The 22,938-nt window shown below is 43.1% G+C and overlaps 1 protein-coding gene across 3 annotated transcripts in view; it reads left to right on the plus strand.

The window, feature by feature from the left end:
• Positions 1-3,954: 3,954 nt before the first annotated feature.
• KCNQ1 (potassium voltage-gated channel subfamily Q member 1) overlaps positions 3,955-22,938 on the plus strand; it is an 89,455-nt gene continuing 70,471 nt past the window's right edge. Inside the window, exons 1-3 of one of the 3 annotated variants that reach the window (XM_072118537.1) lie at positions 3,955-4,028; positions 4,094-4,256; positions 12,647-13,089. In XM_072118537.1, the coding sequence (XP_071974638.1) occupies positions 12,749-13,089 (341 nt within the window). In that variant the 5' untranslated portion in view covers positions 3,955-4,028; positions 4,094-4,256; positions 12,647-12,748. Of the gene's footprint in view, positions 4,029-4,093; positions 4,257-10,918; positions 10,940-12,646; positions 13,090-22,938 lie in introns of those variants that run through there. The other 2 variants (XM_072118538.1, XM_072118539.1) reach the window with 2 other exon arrangements.

Here is a 22,938-nt window from a genome sequence, read left to right on the forward strand (position 1 = left end):
GTCTAGAAAGTTCTTAGCTGCTAACCAATCACAGCCTGCTTTCCTCAGGATAATCCACAAAAGTTACATTTAAACATAAATACAACATTAACTCGTTGGTAACATCAGATAATAAAGACTCTCTGGACAGTAGTAGGCAGCAGGTTATTAATACATAGAATAGCTGAGCAGGGAATTAATGCGGACAATGGCTCTTAAAGTGGCGACCCACCCTTAAAGGTGCTTGAAGCTAAATTTAGTAAATGTCTATCCAGAGAGACATTTCACAGTCGCTCCATTCTTTGGAATGGGAGTTCAGCAGACACTTGTTCTTATGATCCGTGGGAATCCCATCACTGAGACCCCCATCGATCAGCAAGTTAGCCCCTACCCCAGTTGCAAAGTCAAATATCTTTCGAGTCCCAGAGCTGGAGTAGAGCTTAAATGTGAAGGCAAAGTGTTTTTTTTTTCTTGACGCCTAATAGTGTCACAGGACATGGCTGTCATCTTCTAGCAGACAGGTTTGGGCAGTGCAGTGACATAGGTGCTGGGGAATGTATGCCATGTGCGGCAGGGCATGACTAATGATGGGTGTCAAACAAAGGGCAACATCACCAAAGTGAAATTTAAAAAACAATTAAAAAAAAAACTTGTTTAGCCATTAAAATAAAAACTGCAGCTGCCAGCAGGGGGCAGCATCTCCCTTTGGTACATTGCAGAAAAGTTCATCCTAGGAGGCTGTAGCACTGAGTGCCCTTAAAGGGGCACCTCATACTTTATTCATTGCAACAAAATCTGGCACACCTTCATTAGGGCAGAGTATTGGCACCCATAATATAGTATGCCCTATGTGGCACTGTTTGGCTTTAAGCACAAAATCTCAGGCATTGTTTGGCTCCCAGTAGGTACCAACAGTAAATTGGGAAAGTGTCTCTCCAAGTGCATTGTAGTTGACACTATGGATTTGGACACTAGTTTGGACACTGTTTGGCACTAGTTGGGCATTATATAATATATGTAGTAATTGGGTCGTGCTTGGTATGACTTGTGTATGGCATTGCAAGAGCTTTCTAAGATTACAATATTGGATCAACGAGACACTCAATACTAGAGATGGTGGAATCATCCAAGATACTATTCGTCCAATTTTTTAAAGATTCCGTTTGGGTCGTAATCTGTGAACCTGCATATTGTAGTAGTGGCTCTGCTGGGTATTGCAACTTTGTCCCATTCAAGTGCAAGATGGATAATGGAAAAATACAATGTGGGGGCCATGGAGCCGTAGGGGGACATTTATCAGGACTTCTGTGCCAGAAAACTGGTGTAGAACCATGAAATAATTGAAATTTCTAGCATAGCACCAGTAATAGAGATTTTTTCCCCTTCACACTGTGGATGGGGAGGGACTTAAAGGGGTGCAGCCGATGGCGGAGAGGTAGGCCGCGGGGTGTGTTAGCCCTGCACCAGAGCACTTGCTACAATTATTGCCAATTTTTAGCTGAACGGTTGCTAATTAATTGCACAATGCTATAGGTAGGAACTGATGTAGGAATATACTTACGCTGCCAGCAACCGGATACATCAAGACGCCAGAGCCACTTGATGTATCCGGCACTGTCGGAGGGGCAGAGAGTTTGTCATATGCCATCACAGTAACTCTGGCGTATGATAAATGTCCCCGTTGTCTCTGATGTATAAGCCCCACCATGCTGTGGTCACATGACACAACCCACACTGCGCTCCCGAATGTACGCTCGTTTTGAAACGCAATGTAACAGCTGAAGAGAGATTTGCCTAATTACATTGCTGTTATCATAGAAACATATGTGCGATCAGGTCGTGGCCCGATCCCGTGTGCTTTCATTCTGTTTCTAAGCTCAATCAAAGCTGTGTACTTTATGAAATACCAATTTTGGGTTATCTCTACATTGTGCCATTAGCCTGTTACTCCTACTGGAAAATTTGAATAAATTAGCATCTTTTCAGCCTTAATCCTCTTGTTGAAAAGGAGACGCCTTCAAATGTTCACGCCCAGTTGTCAATTTATGTTAAAATTCCCAGGCTACAAATTCCTGGGAACACCACAAAGCACTGTTGTTTCAGAATTGTTATCACATGGCGAATACAATTACTTTACTAAACCAGACATGTCTGTATCCATTAAATTCCTAAGCTATCCCCATTAAGAGCATGACCCCCCCTTCCTTCTTTAAAGGGTGTCTACCACCAGGATGAAGGACAATTTGCAAATGAGCCTGAGGGGCATCCAGCTCTATAGGTGTAAATGGAGCCTGGAGCCCCTCAGGCTCATTGAATAGTCTTACGATGACCCAGGGGTCAAATCCTGATGGATTGTTTTCCAACAATGCAATTCCTTAAAAAAGAAATTTACAAAAAAAAAAAATCTGAAACATGTTGGGTATCAAAAAATCTAAATTATGATTATCCCAAAAGTATAGTGCACAAAATTTCATTAATGAAAAAATTCTGTAAAAAAAATCTATGAAAATGTCAGCTCATCCTTCACAAACCTTTTATATTTTACAAAGACATAGCACAACTATCGAAATCTATTATCAGAATGACCCCCAAAATAATACAAACGTGTCCTTTGGACTGCACAGAGCAAAGAAATGCAAGAAAAAAACCTAAAAGTGCTGCAAAAATTAAAGAAAATCTACCATCAAAATTCATCATGATAAACCATAATGAAAACTCATTGGTCCAGGCACTGTGACTGGAGTAATCTTCTTATATTTGTTATCAATGGCCTCCTTCCTTCTAAAATCAACTTTTAAAATGGTGCTAATGAGCCTGAAATACTGTAACTTCACAGGCTTTTACACTGTTTCCCTCTTCCCTCTTTTCCCTCAGCATTTCCCACCTCCCTCTGCCTGATGTTATCTCACACATTGGGAGGGGGAAGTGCTTCTACACAGTGTAACAGGCTGTGAAGCTGCCCATCCAGGACTGGTTGTGGATTTTAATCATTTAAATACTGTGAACAAAGTTGCATTTAGTCGCCAGAGGCCAGAGAGGTGTTTTCCATAAAATCATCACTTTGTGTGGATTAAAAGGTGATGAGAGAACCCTAGCAGTCCGTTCAAAAAGCGGCGCTAGCGCATAGGGGCCAGGCCTCAGCCCGATCGCATGCTTTTCCCGGGAAACACATATGCGATCGGGTCACTAGCATGGCGTCTCCTGTGCACTAGCGTGGCGTCTCCTGTGCACTAGCGTGGCGTTATGAACGCAACACTAGCGGAACGTGTGACCGGGCCCTTAGGGTACATGAAGCGTATCTTTGATTGTGGTTTGGCTGAACTCAGAGGGGGCATTTATTATGGGCTTTCAAACGGAAAACTGGCGGTATTTTTTTCCCTTTTTCGAGTCTCATGCACCTGAAGTGTCAAGGCCACAGCATTGATGTTTTCTGACACTCTTTACGCAAAATTTTGGTGCTGCTTGTGGATACAATAGTTTTCCTATGCTTTTTTTTTTCCGGGCCATTTTTTGGGCACTTCTTGTGGTGCTAAAAGAGAGCAGCTAAAAGATAGACTAAGGAATTCTCAACCTTTCAGTCCCTGCGCCAATTTATTAATACTTTGCACCACAAACTTACATCCCGTGGAAAAATATAGGACGGTTCTAGCGCCAAAATTAATAACTGCCCCCTCGGAGTTCATAGTTCATCACTGGTTAAGATTTAAAGTAAATATTTACAGGGTAAAAAAAAAAAATCATATTAAATTGCAGAATTGGTAAAAACGAATACAAAAATACACAAAAACACAAATTTTTTTTCATGATTGTTCTATTATATTGAAAAAAACTTGTGAGAATTGCAACAAAAATTGTACAACGCTTCCCTCCTGGTCTTTAGATAGAAGGCGGGGATTCGAGGGTTAACCATGAAGTGAAGACAAGAAGTTGGGGAGGTTTTTTTTTTTTTTTTTAACAAGAAGTCTCAGGTTACAATAACTTTAATGGCTGCCAGGAGCGGGAGCCCTTTCTTGTGTGAATGGACATGTTTCCTGTGTCAGTGAAGTCTTGTGAGTCCGGAGTGTAAAAGCGGAGGCTGAAAATTACATTTTGCGGAAGATGAATTTTTTTTTAGCATTGAAAGCAACGAGGAAGTGAAGCTCTGAGCAACTTGTATCAGAAAGTTTACAAGCTGCAGGCGTGAGATCCTAGAGGAAACCTTAGCACTTCCTAGATCTCTTTCCTCTTCGCTGGACTGTGATCTTCAAGCAACATCTGCAAACATGCTGGGAAAATAGGTAGGACCCTGCGCCGCGGCGAGAAATGTACGTTTTATGCTACGTCTTTATGTTTAATATTTGTAACAAGTTTTATGATGGATGATGGGAATACATCTACTGATAGTTGTAAGTTAATGGGGGATTAGATTTATCACTGTATCTTTTTGGGTGGCAACACTGAAGATGTTGGAGGTCTGTGGGTCTGGCCACGGTGTTTGGCGCTACATAGGACATTGTATGCCTGCGCAGGGGTCTGGCGGTGGGGGAGGAGGCTGCGCGGGGGTCTGGCGGAGAGGGAGAGTACACGGGGGTTTGGCGGCGGGGGAGACTGACTGCGCGGGGGTCTGGCGGTACACTTGACGGTGGCGCTCTGGGGGCTGGCGGTCGGCTGCACATCAGTCAGTGTTTGGCTGCGCAGGGGTGTAGGGCTTCATTTTTCCCATTGGGGGAGGTTGCAGTGATTCCACCCCTGGATTTTGGTGCCATTTTCGGCTGTGCTTTTGTAGTTGCGCTTTTTTTTTTCTTTGTTGCTGCGCACTCGTTTAGCAGTACTTTGGGGTCTGGCAGGGCGTTTCATGGCGGCACACTGGGGCCTGTCGATGCCCTTAACACTTCCGCTCTGGGGCCGTGTTTGGTTGCGCTTGGATGTAGCTCCGCTTTCTCCCATGAGGATATGGCCGCCGCTGGGGTTTGGTGCAATTTCTGCGGTGCTTTTCTAGTTGTACTTGTGTATTAGGGATTATGATGCTGATGTAGCAGTTTATAGTCTGGCAAGTTGTACGGGATAACCCGTTTCTTTAGTTTTGAGCGGGATGCTGCTGAACTACAATTACTATAAATTTGTGTAATGAATTTGTTCTGTTAATCTCAATCCCCCTGGCTTGGACACACATTGGGAACATTTGGAACTTTTTGAACATTGGGTTTTAATATGACCTCCTTCCATCACAATAGGGAGTGTGTCTAGTCCGCTGTAGCCAATTCTAACAAACTTGCCCATGTTTGAAACTTGACCCAGTTTAAAAAAACGGTTCTGGGCTAGAGATGAGCTGCTGTTCCTGTGCGAGTTCGTCAGTATACCCAGGACATATTGCCGTACTGGTGGGTAAACGGCTAATCCGGCAAATTGACGGCTATATCAACTAGTCATGGCCATGATTGGACTGGCCACCAATTTCGGAAATATTTCTGGGTCAAGCGGCTGAACAGCAGGTCTGCTGATTTCTAGTCGGGGTCTTAAACACCCCCCCCAAATAAGCACAATCCAAAATGGGAGGGTCCAATTGAGGACTTGACTCAATTCATAAAAAAGAGAATGTGGCTTCATCCATATCTTTGAGCATGAAGTGTTAATTTGAGTTGCAGATGGAGACAGCAATGACATAGAGCTAGTGATGACCCCTCTGGTAGTGTCTGGTGTAGACAAAATTTAGTTTGATACTGGTAGAAATGTTTGCAAAAGCGCAAACTTTATTTTTTACAAATTGCTCTTCATGAGAAGAAAAACTCTAAGGGAAGAAAAAACATGTATTGTAATAATTCCTTTATTTATATAACGAAACACAGATAACGCAGCGCAGCACAGAGTTTGCCAAATCGGTCCCTGTCACAATCTAATTCACCTACCAGTATGTTTTGGAGTGTGGGAGGAAACCAGAGGACCCGGAGGAAACCCACACAAATGCGGAGAGAACGTAAAGCGCTACAGGGGCTGTGTGGGGGACATTACTTACTGGGCGGGGGGCTGTGTGGGGGACATTACTTACTGGGCGGGGGGCTGTGTGGGGGACATTACTTACTGGGCGGGGGGCTGTGTGGGGGACATTACTTACTGGGCGGGGGGCTGTGTGGGGCACACATGACACTAGGACTGGCCTCGGTTTGATCACATATATTTTCCAGTAATACACAAGTGATGGGTAACACGCACCTGGTTTTGTTTTAATCCAAGACAAAGGTGTGACGCAGCCTTTCAGTATTTAGGGAGATTGTTAGGGGCAGCAGCAGGATAACACTGTCAGGGAACCAAGATTTAGGGATAATGAGGAACATAAGACGTGGTGATGCCTAATGGAGAAGATGGAGGAGACGTCACCTGCAGTCACTGGAGGGAACATGTAGGGATTTCTTCTGTGGTTTCTGTAGCTGTATATACGCTCTGTAAAGTTATTAGCACAACCAAATGTGTGGGGGTTATGTACAGGAGGGGGTAATACTGAAAATGCGATACCCATGCATTGGGGCCCCTGCCCTGGATCTTTTACTACCCTAGCAACGCCCCTGGTCTACAGTATAAATTTTAAGCCATAGCTCACCGTAAAAGTTTAGTGTTTTTTCTTTCTGAAGACGTTTTTATTACGTTTTTTTTAAACAAAGTAAGAGACATAATATAAACAAAACATAAAGAACCCAAACAAATGGTTATAAAAGACTCAATAACCCTAATTCTTTCTATGGAAAATCTGTCTGCTGAGAGAAAGAAAACCACATGAAAGAAACCATGTAAAACCCGCCGGTCACACAGTCACCGTGCGTCACTGAGATTTGTGAGGACTGATGTAGCAGAGCTGAGTTTACGGATGATTATACTATGAAGGAGAGCACTTGCAGGCATGGACAGGCCTGTTTTCTAGGAAGCTCCGGAGTCTCTCAGAATGTTTTTGGAGGAAGCTGTCGTGAAGGAGGAAGCGCATTAGCAGAACATACGTCTTTATAAAGTACATTCCTCTTCAGATTAAAAAACAAACAATATAAAAAAACAGCACAGCGGTTACGGCATCGAGCTATAAAACTTGGTCCTCTAGAGGACTCACTAATAATAATAATAATCCTTTATTTATATAGCACACACAGATTGCGCAGCGCTGCACAAAGCATGTCAAATTGGTCCCTGGCCCCATGGGGCTCACAATCTAAACAACCTAACAGTATGTTTTTTGGAGTGTGGGAGGAAACCGGAGGACGCGGAGGAAACCCATGCAAACATGGAGAGAACGTACAAACTCTTCGCAGATGTTGACCTGGGTGGGATTTGAACCTATGACCCCAGCACTGCAAGGGAGAAGTGCTACCCCCTCAGCCACTGAGAACATGACTTAGTTAAAAGATATTGATGACCCATCCCATAGATATCAGATCACGTGTGTCTGGTATTCGGGACCCTCCACTGTTCCATTCTATCTAGTGCTGGCACCAAGAACTGCGCTCCCATTCACGTGAATTGTAGCATACTGCAATAACACAGTTCTGCCACTACACATAGAGTGGCGCTGGACTTCGCATTCCACCATTCAGCTCTCTTGAAAGAACTTTTTATGGTTTACTTTTTAGGCCTCCCTAGTCATGTCTCATGACCTCTTCATGAAGTTGGCCATTGACTTTTACAAGGTTGCTCACATCTAATTTCCCAAAATTCCAACGTATAAGGGGCTTTTCCCCAAAAAAGTAGCTTATTTGCTTATCCATGGGAGTTTTAGGGGTCTATCCGCTGAGACCCCATAGTGATCGAGAGGACAAGGTACTGAAAATCGCCTAATGAATGGAACACTAGTGGCTGCGCATTATCTGTGCTCTGTATCCATTAGTATGGAATTCTGTGACCATCTTTTACCCCCATAGAGGTGGCATTTTTGGTAGTCAGACCCCTAGTAAATTGTAACTTCTACCCTTTTAAAAGACAAACCCCAAATCTCCTTCTGACTTAAAAACCATAGAAACGTCTCCATATTGCGTCTCCTCTTTTCACCCGGTGTCACCTCTTTTATGGCACAAAGATAATCCTCCTATTGTTTATGTAGATGGATTTAAAGGTACGCTCCTGAGCACGGTGTACCTTGCCTCGGGCAGTCTGGATGACAGCTCTGTCCTTAATATTCTCTGTCTTCTCAAATCTTTATATAGAAGCCATCAAGAATAAACCCTTTATATTGCACCATCTGGACTTAAATTGCCTCCATATGCTATAAGCTGGTAAAGAGAACATGTCTGGGCCATTTTGGACACCAAACCAAATATACTTCTGCTCTGGGCTTTAAAAAAAAATCTATGTATACTTGCCTTGGTGCGCTCCTGCCCCATCTTTAGGAGAAGCTGCCACAGGGCATCCTGCCTCCACTGCCCATGCCCTATAGGCCTGGCGCATGTACAACAAACCCAGGGTGTACTATGTTGGCCACATTGAAGCAACACACAGGCCCTGGGAGGACCAGAGATGCGTCCAATGAACCGCATCTCTAGTTAAGTACAAGTACAACGGTCGTTATGGGGGACGTGATCTAGTGCGACCAGATCACGGCCCTCATAGACCTCTATGGCTCCTGGCCACGGCGCGGTGAGCACATGGTGTAGCCGTGGCACAATGTATCAGACTTGTCCTATACTTTGGAAGATATGCGGCAAGGCGGATTGCCTGTCTGAGGGGGAGAGGGGTGAAAAGCGTGGCCCAACACGCCCTCTCCTGCTAGACTTTTCCCATCATGAGTATTTGACATATTCCTTTCCATGTATGGGCCGAATTCAACGTTTTTCGTGCATGCCCCCCCCCCACGAGACCTCCATTTAAACATATGATGCACTTGTATGAGTTGGATATTGCTTTTTAATGAGATATTTGCTTTTGGTGACGGATGTGATGGATCACCTATTGTTTCTCTAATCGAAATTGATTGTTTCTCATCTTGATTAACTTTGTGCTCCCAAATCCTGACCTGTTACCCAGCTTCTTATCTAGTGGTGTTGACCAAAATCTATGACCTGGAAAAAAAAAAAAATAAGGAGCATAAGACTAATTTTATACTATGTGATTGTCACTGGTGCTCCCTCGATCCCGGTCTCTAAGATTTGCCTGCGTTCCTGAATCCCTCCGTGTTCCTGTGTACCAGTGTTCCTCCGTGTTGCTGTCCTGTGTGCTGTGTTCTTCCGTTCTGCTGTCCTGTGTACCAGTGTTCCCCCGTGCTGCTGTTCTGTGTGCTGTGTTCCCGTACCCCTCTGCTTGGACCTCTTGTTGCTGACCCCGGGTGAAATGGCACTGGTGAAATCCGGGTACCACTTTGACTCCGGTCCCAGGTAGTGGCTTGAGTCTTCGTCTGCAGTGGTCCAGTGGATCCACAACCCGCGAGCCTGACAGTGATCCATTGTATAAAGCCGGCTTGGCCAAGTGTATGTTTCATTAGTTCCTATAAATGTTTTTGTGTCTCTATGGTAACAGACTACACATAAAACTGTGTAGTCTGATCCTCTAAGCATTTCAAATTACAGCTGTCTCCTACGCACAATATGTAGGTTTGCAAGAAAAAAGTTGGGTGTGGATAAAAGGAGAAGACACTTGTTCTTCTGTTGCCGTTATCATGTAGATAGATCTGAATACATTAGACTCCAGTTCGGGGCTAGTCATGAGACTATTCATAGACATTGATATGCAAGAAATTTCTGTTCAGTAGCTGGAAATGTTCATAATAATAAAGAATTATTATAGCGCACACAGATTACACAGCACAACTGCACAAAGCATGTCAGATTGGTCCCTGTCCCCATGGGGCTCACAATCTAAACAACCTAACAGTATGTTTTGGAGTGTGGGAGGAAACTGGAGGACCCGGAGGAAAGCCACACAAACACGGAGAGAACATACAAACTCTTTGCAGATGTTGACCTGGGAGGGAATCGAACCCAGGACCCCGGCGCTGCAAGGCAGAAGCACATTTCTATACACAGTTTCTCACCCACAAGAGAGCGACACTCAAGGATTTGCCCCAACAAGACCACACGTTTTTTACTAGAAACTTTGACAACCCCCCCCCCCTCCCCCTCCTATAAAATCCAATAAAATATCTCCGCAAAATTTGGGCAAATATGACTCTTCTCACCTTGCTTTCATATGAGATGAGTCAAGTTTAGAGGCTTCAGGGGGAGTGTCACTTCAGAAGCCTTTATCTTCGATTCTATAGCATCTAGAAACCTAACTTTTGTGTCATATTAACAAAAATTAGGTCCAGTCAAGCTTGTGGCTCTGTGAACTACAGAACTGGACATACAGGCAGTTAAAGAAGAGTCATATTTTCCTGACTTTGGCAGAGATTTTTTTTATATGTAAAAGGAGGGAATTTCTGTACTCTGAGGGGGCTAGTAGTTTAGTACAAAGCCTGGTGACCTATAAAGGAGATCTACCATGAAAATCCATCATATTAAACCAGGGACACTTACTCATAGATCCAGGCACTGTGACTGTCTTATATGAGTTTTTAATGGCCTCCTTCCTTCTAAAATTGACTATTACAATTATGCTAATTAGCCACAAGGGATTTGGGGGGGGGGGCGTTACCAGAGCCCCTCCATGCTCCATTAACAGACTATTAGGTTGTCTCGCTCCCACTTTTCCCTCAACCCTTCCCCTACCACCTGATGCTCCTGCACAGTGTAACAGCCTGTGAAGCTACAACATAAAGCCCCCCCTAGAGCCCTTCTGAGTTAGTAACATAATTTTAAAAGTTGATTTTAGAAGGAAGCAGACCATGGATAACAAATATACCAAGATTACCACTATCCCGATGCCTAAATCTATGAATAAGTCCATACTTTATTTTGATGGTAGATTTCCTACACGACTTGCTGCGTGCGACTGTCCGTTATAGTCGCAGCATGCAGCGCTGCCATCTGACAGTTGTGGTTGGATGGGGATGGTGAAGTAGCCATGTATTGTTGAGGTAGGTGTCTGGATTTTGAGAATGGGCTTTGCTTCTACATTACCTCAACGAAAAATCTGCACCCCACCCCCCAACTATAATGTACTATGTATATATATCCGCTTCTATCTCACGAATGACGGTCCGTTCCCCCTACCCACAGCCCGGATGAATGTAGAGGGTGCTGCGCATGTACTGCCACTCTCCATTCATGATAATAGCCTTGCTTATTATCTGCTCTACAGTAGACCTGAATGATCTTGTGATGGGTAAGGGTCCCATTTATCATGTGTATATACAATACAATACAACTTTATTGATCATCGAGGAAATTGTAAGTGTACATAGCTCCGGCATGTAGTGTACAAAAAGGAAAATCCCAGGAACACGGATGTAACGCAAGAAATAAAATACAATATGCCTTGGAGGAGGAGGAGAGGCAAGAGATGGGTGATATTACATAGTGGCCAGTTGTGGTACTGCACCTCCGCTCCCCTTTAAGTGAAGAGCAAATAAGCAAGCACTGATCAGTAACGAAATTTAAGGAGTGTCCAATCTAGATAAATGCCGTCTGTTTTAAAGGACCCTAAGGCTATCTGCGCAAGTTCGGGATATGACTATTTAGTGGGTTTTTTGTGCATTTTTTAATTGCAGATTTTGGGCTATCTTTTTTTTTTTTTTTCTTTTTTTTTTTTTTAATTTCACCAGGTGAGTTCATTGCAAAGGGGCCTACTGAGACTCTGTCACCCAGGGGCTTATTGAAACCTGGAGCCGAACCTGAATCTGGATCCCATGCTACTAAATTGTGGTCATTCCTGCACTTTGTCATCCACAAATGTGAAGGCTGTTACTCCTATGACCATAAGAGGGCGACGTAGAACTGTCCCTCATTAACTGTGACTTTGACAGGTCTGTGTTACCTATCTTATGATCAACGAGAGAGGGTATGTTACATGACATCTTCCCTGGAGGTCCATTCCAGGGAAAAAAAAACCCAAACAAAAATTCCAAAACAAAAAAAAACCCAATTACTTATGAGTTTAGGAAGGGCAAATAAAGTGGCCATATTTAGGACATATAATAGCCGTTAATATCGTGATTTGGACCCTTGATCACCGCAACGCTGTGGAATGTCGGGTAATGTGCCGAAAATCAATAAATTGTGATTTTTTTTTTTTTTCCCTACGGATTGCCTTTTGGTTGTAGTAATACTGTAATAAAGGAGGATGTACACCGTATTTTTCATAAATTTTGCTCTTCACGGCCAGCAATTTACCCATTATCTGATATAGTTAAGAATAGTGAAGAATTTTTTGGATTTTTTTGAGTTTCTGGATTCCTCAGCAGCAGAGAACATACCGTATATATATAACTAAAAGAGTGTCGTCTGCTCTGTATATAATCAGTCTCAAGTTCGCTGGAATGAAAGGCATTCCTTGCCCTCCAGGAGACCGCGGACAGTAGACAAACGTAATATCTTCTCTAGGTTAGAGGGAAAGTCTATTAAGAGAGTGAAGAGAAGGTGACGTTTCCCGAGAGAGTGCAGCATTAGGAATCACACCTCTAAAATCAACAACCCTAATAGACATGTATGAGAGCTGCGGTTAGGAAGGAATCATGGCCAAACCACTCCCTCCCGAGAGGAGTCATCAGGAGAGAGCTAGAGGAGGCAGGACCTCAAAACTCGTGTGTCTTACTAACTAGATTTCGCTTCTTATTCCTTCCCAGCCAGGTTACAGACACCAGGGGGACAACAACAAGAGAACTTGGAATGAAATCTTCATTCAATAAACTTTGAAAGTCGTGAGGAACTTTCCCAAAACTTCTTCAATGTCCTCGTCAGATCCTTCTGATCCACCGCAAAGAAACTGGAATATCAATATCTTAACCTCTCGGAAAAACCTCCGCAACAAACCAAGTCCCCTGGAGATGAATGAAGGGTTAAACAGCAATGGACAGCAAGGTCAGGAACGCGCCACCAATACTTTTGAACTGAAACGCGATGTTCTCATCAACACGGAGACCCCAAGGCCGACCATCAATCTGGACCCCCGGGTTTCTATCTACAGTACGAGGCGACCTCTGCTCACCAGAACCAACATCCAAGGCAGAGTTTATAACTTTTTGGAACGGCCGACGGGATGGAAGTGTTTTGTTTATCACTTTACAGTGTGAGTAGATGTCGCTTTTGTCATTTTACAACTTTTGTGTGTGTAAGGTTTTTTTTGCAGAAGATATTTGCCTGTCTTGGACCTTCTTGGAGGTTGGTTGGTCTTGGTAAATAGTATTTGGATATGTAGAATAACTTTTTGAGCTATGGACGATCTGAAGACCTTTTATGGTTACACATGCAGCATAGCTGTATTTTCCATAATTTTTTTTTATTTTTTAGATTTCTATATTCTAAGACACAATTATATTCTGCAAAACTTTACAGATCTTGAACTTAAAATTTAAAAAATTACAAAAAAAAAGTTATGGGATCAAATAGTTGTCTATCGTAAACTTCGAAAGACCTTGAGGTGTCTTCTTCTATGAAGCTGACATACGTTTTTTTTTAAATTGTGCCTTCTTTGAGGAAAGCTGGGTAACAACAAACATGGCCGCTATTCAAGCTGTTATTTCATATATCAATCAGCTGAATGGTAAAGCTGTAGAACTCCTGCATTGCTGATGTTAATTTAGTTTATTTTGGGGGTATCTATGTGGGGTTCTGAGCTGACCATCATAACAGGACCCATTTGCTTAAAGTCTCTTCTGACTCGAAACGGGACTCCGTTATTATACGGAGCACTTACTAGGTGGTGATTGGTCCTTATGCATCAAGTTAGGTCAAAAGTAGAGTAAAAACCTCCTATAATGGTCATATTTGTGGTCACCCATTGTTCAAATATCAAAAACTACATAAATTTTCTGAATATATAGTTCATATTTTTTCTTTTATTATAGTAGACAGTCATATACAAGACAGTTTTATAAAAGCATTGGTCTACTCAACAGATGTTTAACATTTTTTTAGTGTGTTGATATCTCTTATGCTTTTTGCATTATTTTTTTATTCCTTAGTATTACAGCAGTTCTGTATGTAGTGGAGGAGACTACAAGTGTGGCACACAAGTAGGTGGCATTGGGGCCTACTTTTGATGAATGGGCTATACTTAAAGAGGACCTATCGAGGCGATTTGGGAGCCAAAACCACCTACAGGTCCTTATGGACTGCTGGTTTAGAGTCCAAATTGCCATCCAGCTTATCCCTCTGTGCCTGCTACCAAAAACAATAAAAACCGTATACTTTACTAAAGATGGGTCCGATGAAGTGCAACTGACACCTTTCTCTGGTACTCACTGCGCTGAACAGTACTTCAGTGAAGCTGGAGCTGTACACCATGGTGCATGCACAGTGAAGCTGGGGTGGTGGTTGCTGTGTGACGGCGAGTAACTTCATAATGGGCGATTTGGGACACTAAACAATTGGTCCATAGTAACCTGTTTAGTGTCCCAAATCGCCTATACAGGACTTCTTTACAGAAATTCTAGAAAACCCATGTGGGGGGCCTGTTTCTCGCATAGATCCATTACTTCCAATTTTCAATACTGCGTTCCGCTTAAAGTTTTAGGGGTTTATTGGACTAGCTCTGGTCAACAACTGGCCTCCTCAGACCTGGGGACAACAAAGGTAGTACTGTCCCGTGGTTATGGGAAATGGTGGCAGAGCCGCCACTAGAAAGTTCGGGGCCGACTGGCAAGTTTTGTAGGCACTCCCAAAGAATGATTATGTTCACGGTGAGTTACCTTCATCTGAGAGGGTTTTCTATGACTTGGGGCCCCTTCTTCTCCTTGGTGGGCCCCTTGAACACAGTCACACTAAACCCCCCTGGTGGCAGCCCTGAGTGAGGGTCTGTGGTCTAAGGTGGCCTTTTAACAGCTGAAGCGGGTCCCATGACCCCCCAAAATCTTCTGGTGATGAGCAGTCCCAATAAAACTGGAAGTTCTGAAAACGCAGTTTGTTTTGCCATCTCTGCTCCTGACCCCAACAAAGTTTCCAGAATTCCTGGAAACCCTGTTAAATAACTATTATTCCAGGTCATGGTGCGCCTATATACTGAGTAAAAATTCTGGTGACGCGTTTAACCTTTACAAGGTAAAACCTAATCTGACGGGTCTTTGAGCTTTGGAAGCTGCTTGGGGTTCAAAGTTCACTAATTCGCCACTGGATCCTCAAACCCATTAGGGCTTATCTCGGTACCCCGGCAAAATCCTGCCAAAATCCACATAAAAAACCTCATTGTATGCATGAAGCATCACATTCACAAAGTAATTTATCCTTTCTAAGAAAGGTGATTTATGATATTCATTCTGCTGAATGAAAAATCATGTGTCCTGGGGTTTATTTGCTGGTGATTTTACCAAATCCGTTGGCTCAGAAGCGAATGCCTTATCAGGCTCATTGATGGTCATCCCTTTCCTTTCAGATGAAATCCTACAATGTGTTATAATCCTCTCACAGCCATCCTGCTCAATAACATGTTGGGTGAAGATAGGACACTTTGTACAATCTGCTCAGCTCCTCCTGCTCTATAACTTGCTGCCTGCAGATTGTACATAGTGTCCTATCTGCTCAGCTCCTCCTGCTGTATGACTTGCTACCTGCAGATAGGACACTACATACAATCTGCTCAACTCCTCCTGCTCTATAACATGCTGCCTGCAGGTAGGACACTATGTACAATCTGCTAAGCTCCCCCTGCTCTATAACATTCTGCCTGCAGATAGGATACTATGTACAATCTGCTAAGCTCCTCCTGCTCTATAACATGCTGCCTGCAGATAGGACACTATGTACAATCTGCTCAGCTCCTCCTGCTCTATAACATGCTGCCTCCACACAAAACAATAGTATGTGTAATCTGCTCTGCCTATACAGTAGTGAATCCATTGTTTACCTTCCCCTGAAGCGGGGCACTACATTACTGGAAAAGAAAAAGCATTTTTAATTAAATATTCTGAATTCTGATTAAATAAGTGAAGAGATCTGGCTGCAAGTTCCAGTTTTATGTAATGAACTTCCTTTTCTACCCTGTGCATATAATTTTATACCTTGCATTTCCTGTTGGCATTTCCGCCACCCGATGCCACGTTGTACAATGTGAAAATGAGCTGGAAGGGAACATTAGGCACTTCATCATCAGGTCTGCTGGTAAATATTACATCAGAAATTGTAAACAAAATAAACTTCAGAATCATCTTTCAAAAACTTTTCCGAAATCTGCATTCCAGTGTGTGTATTTGCCCATGGGGAGTATCTGTATTTGCACCAGCTGCTGGATGGAGACCTAGCTGCTGTGTCTCTATGACCCTCCCACTCCATAGAGATTCTATGTAATCTGACACCTCAGTCAGCTGCTTCCTGTCTCCATAGCAAGATGGAATTGAGCAAAGACTTCTGAGTTAATGGCAGTTTGTCAGTTTTAACCGTAATAAACTGCAGACAGTGCCAGTTATAGGCACATGAGAGTTGTGTAGTCTTATCTTGGTGCTTGTTTTTAGTAGCAACAGGGCTGTGAAAAATGAATTTGTAATCAAGGTTTGCAGCTCCTGCTTCCTTCAAATGATCTGGGCAGGTCTTTCAGCCTGAAGAGCTTTCTGTTCTTAATCAAAATCCTTTCAGCACAATGCCTAGAGCAGAAAGCTCTTCAGGCTGAAAGACCTGCCCGGAGTCCTTCGCAAGGGCTATAGAGCTGGATTATAACTTCACTTTTCACAGTCCTGCTGCCACTAATAACATATACCACATTATAGTTACACAGATCTCCAGGGTGAATACCAACGGGGATCTACCTAATAAGATGCAGATGATTTTGAATGAATCAGTTAATATTGCGCTGTAAGTGAAACTGTTTTAGTGCATAAAGAAACGGCACGCAAAGAAAGACTTTTACAAAATATGTAAATTAGCCGGAGACCTCACCGTTTTTTCATTTATGTAGGCTCCGCACTGTAATTGTACCGTCTGCTCCTGTCCGAGGGCCGGGGCATGGAGAGAATGGGGCAGGAGCAGGCAGTCCAATTACAGTGCAGAGTGTACGTAAATTAAAAGCCTGCTAATTTACATTTTTTTTTTCTTTGTCAGTTTGCTGTTTCTTTATGCACGAAAAACATTTCCACTTGATGCATAAAGAAACCAGTACATGAGTTCTACACATCTACCCATAGTGAAACTGATAGATGTCCTTTAAAGGGAACCTGTCATCAGGAGCCCTTTTTCTGGATCCTCTTGTCTCCATAGAGAATAGTGTGCACATTGCCAAAGTGTTTTGATAAAAAAAAAAAAACTTTTTCCGATTAAAAAGTAAATTTAGCTGAAAGTTTACCTTTCCTGTTGCAGAGCAGTATCCTGTGTGACCCAGGATAGTGGGACACAACTCAACACCCCCTCCCCCCCCCCCTTAAAAAAAACGCTCCATCATGCGTCTATTTCAAATAGTAGGGATATTGGTGTTTTATTTTTTTTTTTATTTGAAATGGACGCATGACGGAGCGGTTTCCAGAGGAGGTGGGGGGGGGGGGGGTTAACTGCTTCTCATTGGCCACTCCCCCTTTCTCTCTGCAGGGCAGTGCCCCAGGGAACTTTCATTTAACTTTTCTTTTTATTGGACAAGGCATTTTTATTATAAAAACACTTTGGCAATGTGCCCACTATTCTCTATGGGGAATGGCTCCTGCTGACGGGTTCTCTTTAAACAACCACATAGATGCCTAGTGTGATATCTGCGTTTGCATGAGGGTCTCTATTCTGGTCATGTACAGAGAACCCCTTCCTTATATTAAGTCTTTGTATATTTAATATCTTACCTTCTCACAATAAATGTATGTCCCTACACATGGAATTCTATAGAATGCCCTTTGACCCTTGCTATCGTTTTTACCTCAGTGTTTGCATATCATCTACTTTCTCTGTGGATACTTTTGAGTCACTGTGAGTTTAGCATAGAACCCATCATCTCTTCATGGCTCCCGGGATTCCTGCTTTAGTCACTTCCAGGGGGGGGGACAGATTTGGCTTTTTGTAGGAAGTCCATTGCCACTGGCTCTGTGTCAAGGCTTTAAGCTGTATAGGCGCCTTTAGGATTCCAATACGGTTTAGGACTTGTAGGGTGCAGCAGGGCCTGTGGCTGCGCTATCTAGCATCTCCACAATCCTTATGACTCTGTTCTTGATCCATAATGTTTAACATGATAGTTGCTGGATGGACAGTCACTTATCAATTTTATTTTTCCACCATTTTTTTAGCCCCTTTTGGGCTAAGTTCACACTTGAACTTCAAGGGCATCTACCACCAGAATGAAGGACTGTATGCAAATGAGCCTATGGGTTTCTAGGCTCCATAAGTGTTAATGGAGCATGGAGCCCCTCAGGCTCATTTGCTTAGAGTCTTTCATCCTGGTGATAGATGTCCTGTTAGCCTGTGACAAGCAATGAAGTTCTCCATGCAAGATTTTTTTTGGCTTGCAAAATGGTGAACCACGGAAGCCGCACTGCTGACTATCAACGTCTCCCCTTGTTCCTGTATTCTTGTTGCATCCAAATAAGATTTCCTATTGCTGGCCACAGAGTGATGCACTGTTCTCAGTAGGTGTATGTGATATAAATCGGTTAATTTTGCTGCATCAGTAGATATGGGGTGGATTTAAAAAAAAAAGCCACAAAGCGACTCCAATGAGATGAGAGTATTGGGAGAAGAGGTTCACAATTTATTTGGAAAAGGATCACATGTTTTGAGGGCAGCTACCCTGTTTATCAGATCCAGAATGTTGTGCTGTGACACCATGGACAATCTGCTCATCTCGTCCTGCTCTATAACATGTTGCCTGCAGACAGGACACTATGTACAATGTGCTCAGCTCCTCCTGCTCTATAACATGCTGCCTGCAGATAGGACACTATGTACAATGTGCTCAGCTCCTCCTGCTCTATAACATGCTGCCTGCAGATGGAGAGCAGGAGGAGCTGAGCAGTTTGTACATGGTGTCCTATCAGCAGGCAGCATGCTATAGAGCAGGAGGAGCTGAGAAGATTGTACATAGTGTCCTATCCGCAGGCAGCATGTTATAGAGCAGGTGGAGCTGAGCAGATTCTGCAGGCAGCATGTTAGGACACTATGTAGAATCTGCTCAGCTCCTCCTGCTCTATAACGGCCTGTCTGACAAGCTCCCTCTTTAACTTGTTATAGACAGTCCAGTTTAGAAGTACAGCTGCTGTTGATTGTTTTGGGGGTCAGTGTACCTCATTTTGTTTCCCTGGCCCCCTGTTTGGGTGGCATGTCCCTGTTTAGATGTCCTTTGACCCCCGGGTTCCAGGCTGGTGATCTATTGTTGCTGTTGGCTTGGTAAGATTTTTGTAGTGGCTGTTGCTAAGTCTTTCTGTAAATGAACTAGTCTTACTGCTGTTTACACGGTTTTAATCTAATCCTCCTATAAACTTTTCTTTAGCAGTTTATTTGTAAGACTCCAAAACGAGACCAAAAGACTATGGCACTGCGGGAACACATAGCGATGACACGTCTGTTTACTTATCGCTGGCACGTATCACCGCTGGGTGAGCGAGCGGTGTCATTCCATGGGTAATGCAGTAGATTCTCATGAAAAGTGGTCATGGACGAAGGGGTCTCAATGGTCTCCTAGGAAGCCCTGTTAAAAAAAAAAAAAAAAAAAAAACAATAATGGCAATGTATAGGATTGTCAAAAATAACCACAAATCTTGAGGTTCCTTTTATTTAGATAAACCATAAAACTTCCCATTTTACTCTACTAAAGTTGTCCAAAAACTGACAATCTTGACCACTTTGACCCCTTCTTATATGTCTCCTGATTCCCTTTATGAGGGTAAGGCTACATTCCTATCTTGTCTTTTTGTATATGCTAGAAAAGCTCCCAGTTCTGTAGCTCGCAGAACCACAAGCCTGATGCTATCAGAAAGATGAGATGATTATCTTTAATATGACACCAGCAATATGTTTCTAGATACTACAGAACAAAAAATAGGAGTGTCTGAAGTGACTCTCACCCTGCAATAGATCAAGTAAATATGACTCTTCTCTGATCATTGTCACATGACTTCGGAGATGATTTATTTATTTATTTTTTGTATATGTGAATGAGTGAGATCTCCTATAAAAGAGAGAATGCTAAAAAGGACATTTCATACGCTACCTGAGGGAGCGGCCTTTTTAATGGGGTAAAATCTGGCGAGTTCCCTTTTAAGCGATTAAAAAAACACAAAATTGGCAAGTTCAAACCATTGAGTTCACCAACTAAAATCCTATCATTTTTTTTATTTAGCTAATTTTATTTAAACTTAATTGAATTCCTTTTTATTTCATTATTAAATTCTTTTTTTTATAAAAACATTTTTTAAATTTTTTTAATATAATTTTATTTTAATTTAAATTTTAAATTTTTTTTTTTTTTTTTTATACTTCTCTTTGTACCGTAGTATGTTTGTAATAATCTGGCATCTGTACCTTTCTAGTTTGAGGGTTCCCTTAAAAAAAAATGGGTTCCTGCTGTCAGGTGCAATTGCAGAAGAGATTTAATCTACAATAGAATAAAAGCGTAGTCAGAAGTCTCTATTTCCCGGTATTTGTATGAGAGAATTTTTCAATACTGCGGATTAATTCTAATGATTTTTTCATTGTCATTTGAGTCCAGAATTTCTCCAATTCCCATAAAAGTATAAGGGATCGGATAACGGGATAACCTGTAATTTACAGTCAGTAACAATGACTCGAGCGATGTTTGGTAAATACACAGGCGAGAAACCTAAACCGCTGGCGACAGAACCAGACGCGGATAAATACCCATTTGTTATAGCTGTTATCACATACTACACGGACGCGTCTGCAGACTTTTTCCTACTCGCAGAGAAGAAGCGCTGTGTGCACTAGTCTTATTTTTACATGGTGTTACCGGCTTTCAGAATCTGCTTCCTTCCTGTATCTCGACTGTATTTACACGGGATAGAGAAACTTGTATATGACCCAGAGTAAGGGGGGGGGAGGGGGGGGCGGTAAGAGGGTTGTTTGTAGTTCCTGGATTGTGTTGCAGGTAGGTTCTATTGATTGAATTATAACAGACACTTGAACACAGATTCTTTAAGAGGTCAACTAATGCAATGTTACCCCACCGGGGGCCTTACTGCATTGTGGGGGTAGCTGGATTCCGGAGCGAGTGACTGGCTCTAGGCCTAGCGTCAGAGATATGTCACGGGTAGTTTGGTCCAGGAGAACAGGCCTTGTTAAGGGCCAGAACAAAGCGAGGCCCCAGTGTAGTGAAAGGATTCCCCTGGGGCACTTTCTGTGCAGACAGATGGTGCAGGGGAGGCCTGTGGTGTTAGTGGCAGCCAGGGATCACACTTGACAATTGGAATCTTTGCAAAACTCGCAGGTGCTTTATTGGCAGACACAGTCCACACAGCAGCAAGCTGATAATAGTCCTTCCTGCTGGTACACACAAGGCAGATTGGTTGGCTGTGGCAATTATTCCGTTGTGGTTGAGGAATTTGGGAGTACCTGAGGCTTCATCTTAAGGTGACATGGGATATCTGACTAAGCCCCCACCACGTGACCAGGAGCGAAATTTAGTGATGACCTGTCCTGCAGGACATTACAATACTCCCAGAAAACAACCTGGATGAACAGTAGAAAAAAAAACAACTTTTACCTCCCCGATCCCTGTAGTGATCATGTGTCTTCTGGTTCTTCTGTTCCAGTTGGATGGGAAGTGATGATGTCATAGGGATTTGGGGAACCCAAGCCATCTTTTCAAGTATATTCTCATATGTCTACTTTTAACATTCAGGTGCCATCTTTAACTTGCCAGTGTTTTACTTGATGGGAGGACACCTATGTCCTATTGAAATCCTCAGAGCCCGTGTCAGATCGCCCGTTCCTGTCCCCAACTCTGAACACCTTGGTGAAGGATTTCATAAGACTCTTTAAAAATTCTGAATTTGCTGGGCTTCTGGCAAATGTGGGACACTTGAGAAGAAAACTCAAGGTGGGACCACAGTGTGTTCACCCTTTTTTTTAGTTAATCCATAGACTCAATAGGGCGAGTCTGGCCTATAATACTTGATGAGTGATAGCCGACTCCTTACTGTTCTACATATCCTTTTACTTTTGACCCCAAAATGGATTATGTTTTCTACCCCTTGCCTCTTTCAAGCGAAAGGGAAAGATCTTTGCACCCTGATACCTGGGGACAACTCTGTTCTTCCCTTCTCCATTTTACCATTGCCCATAGTACCTGGCTGAAAGCACCAAAAACATGTAGGGTTTCCAGGGGTTGTTAAAATACACACACATACCCTCACCAAAATCTTCCAGACTAACCTGCCTTCTTGGCTAGTCAAGAGCCCTTGCGACTTGCATCCAAAATTCCCAAGTTCTCACTACATTATCCAACTCCAAGGACCTGGAACCCGACCTTAAGGACCATTTTTACACGGTTACAAGGCCAATCTTTTCTTCTGTTCCAACCACCTTACCTGCTGCCATCTGCGGGTACTTCAGATAACCAGTAGACGTGTTAAGGATGGGTGGTAGATGCTGCACCGTGGTTCACCCCAGCACACGGTTGCCCATTATTTCTTGTGATATCTTTTTATCCCAAAGTTCCCTCTTTTCTCTCCCACCCCCCTTTCCCTTCCTGTTCGCATCTACTCTTTTTTTTCATGAATCCTTTTCAAATACAGCTCCTCAAACATCCATCATGGTGGTCTCCCCTATGCCTCGCCTTGGTGATCTGAATTGGACTCTCAATAACACAAGACGATGCTCAACTGTTGCCAGTGGCAGATTAAGACTTCTATGGGCCCTGGGGTGTATGTATATTTTAGCCCCTACAAGTCTGGAATCGCTCCCCACATCTGGAACTGGAATCATCTTCTTGGGGAATGGAGGATGGGGTTAATTTACTTACCCGGTCCAGTCGCGATCCTGCGGCGCGTTCTCCGAGAATTCG

Source organism: Engystomops pustulosus, chromosome 7, assembly GCF_040894005.1.
Source record: "Engystomops pustulosus chromosome 7, aEngPut4.maternal, whole genome shotgun sequence".
Classification (NCBI taxonomy): domain Eukaryota; kingdom Metazoa; phylum Chordata; class Amphibia; order Anura; family Leptodactylidae; genus Engystomops; species Engystomops pustulosus.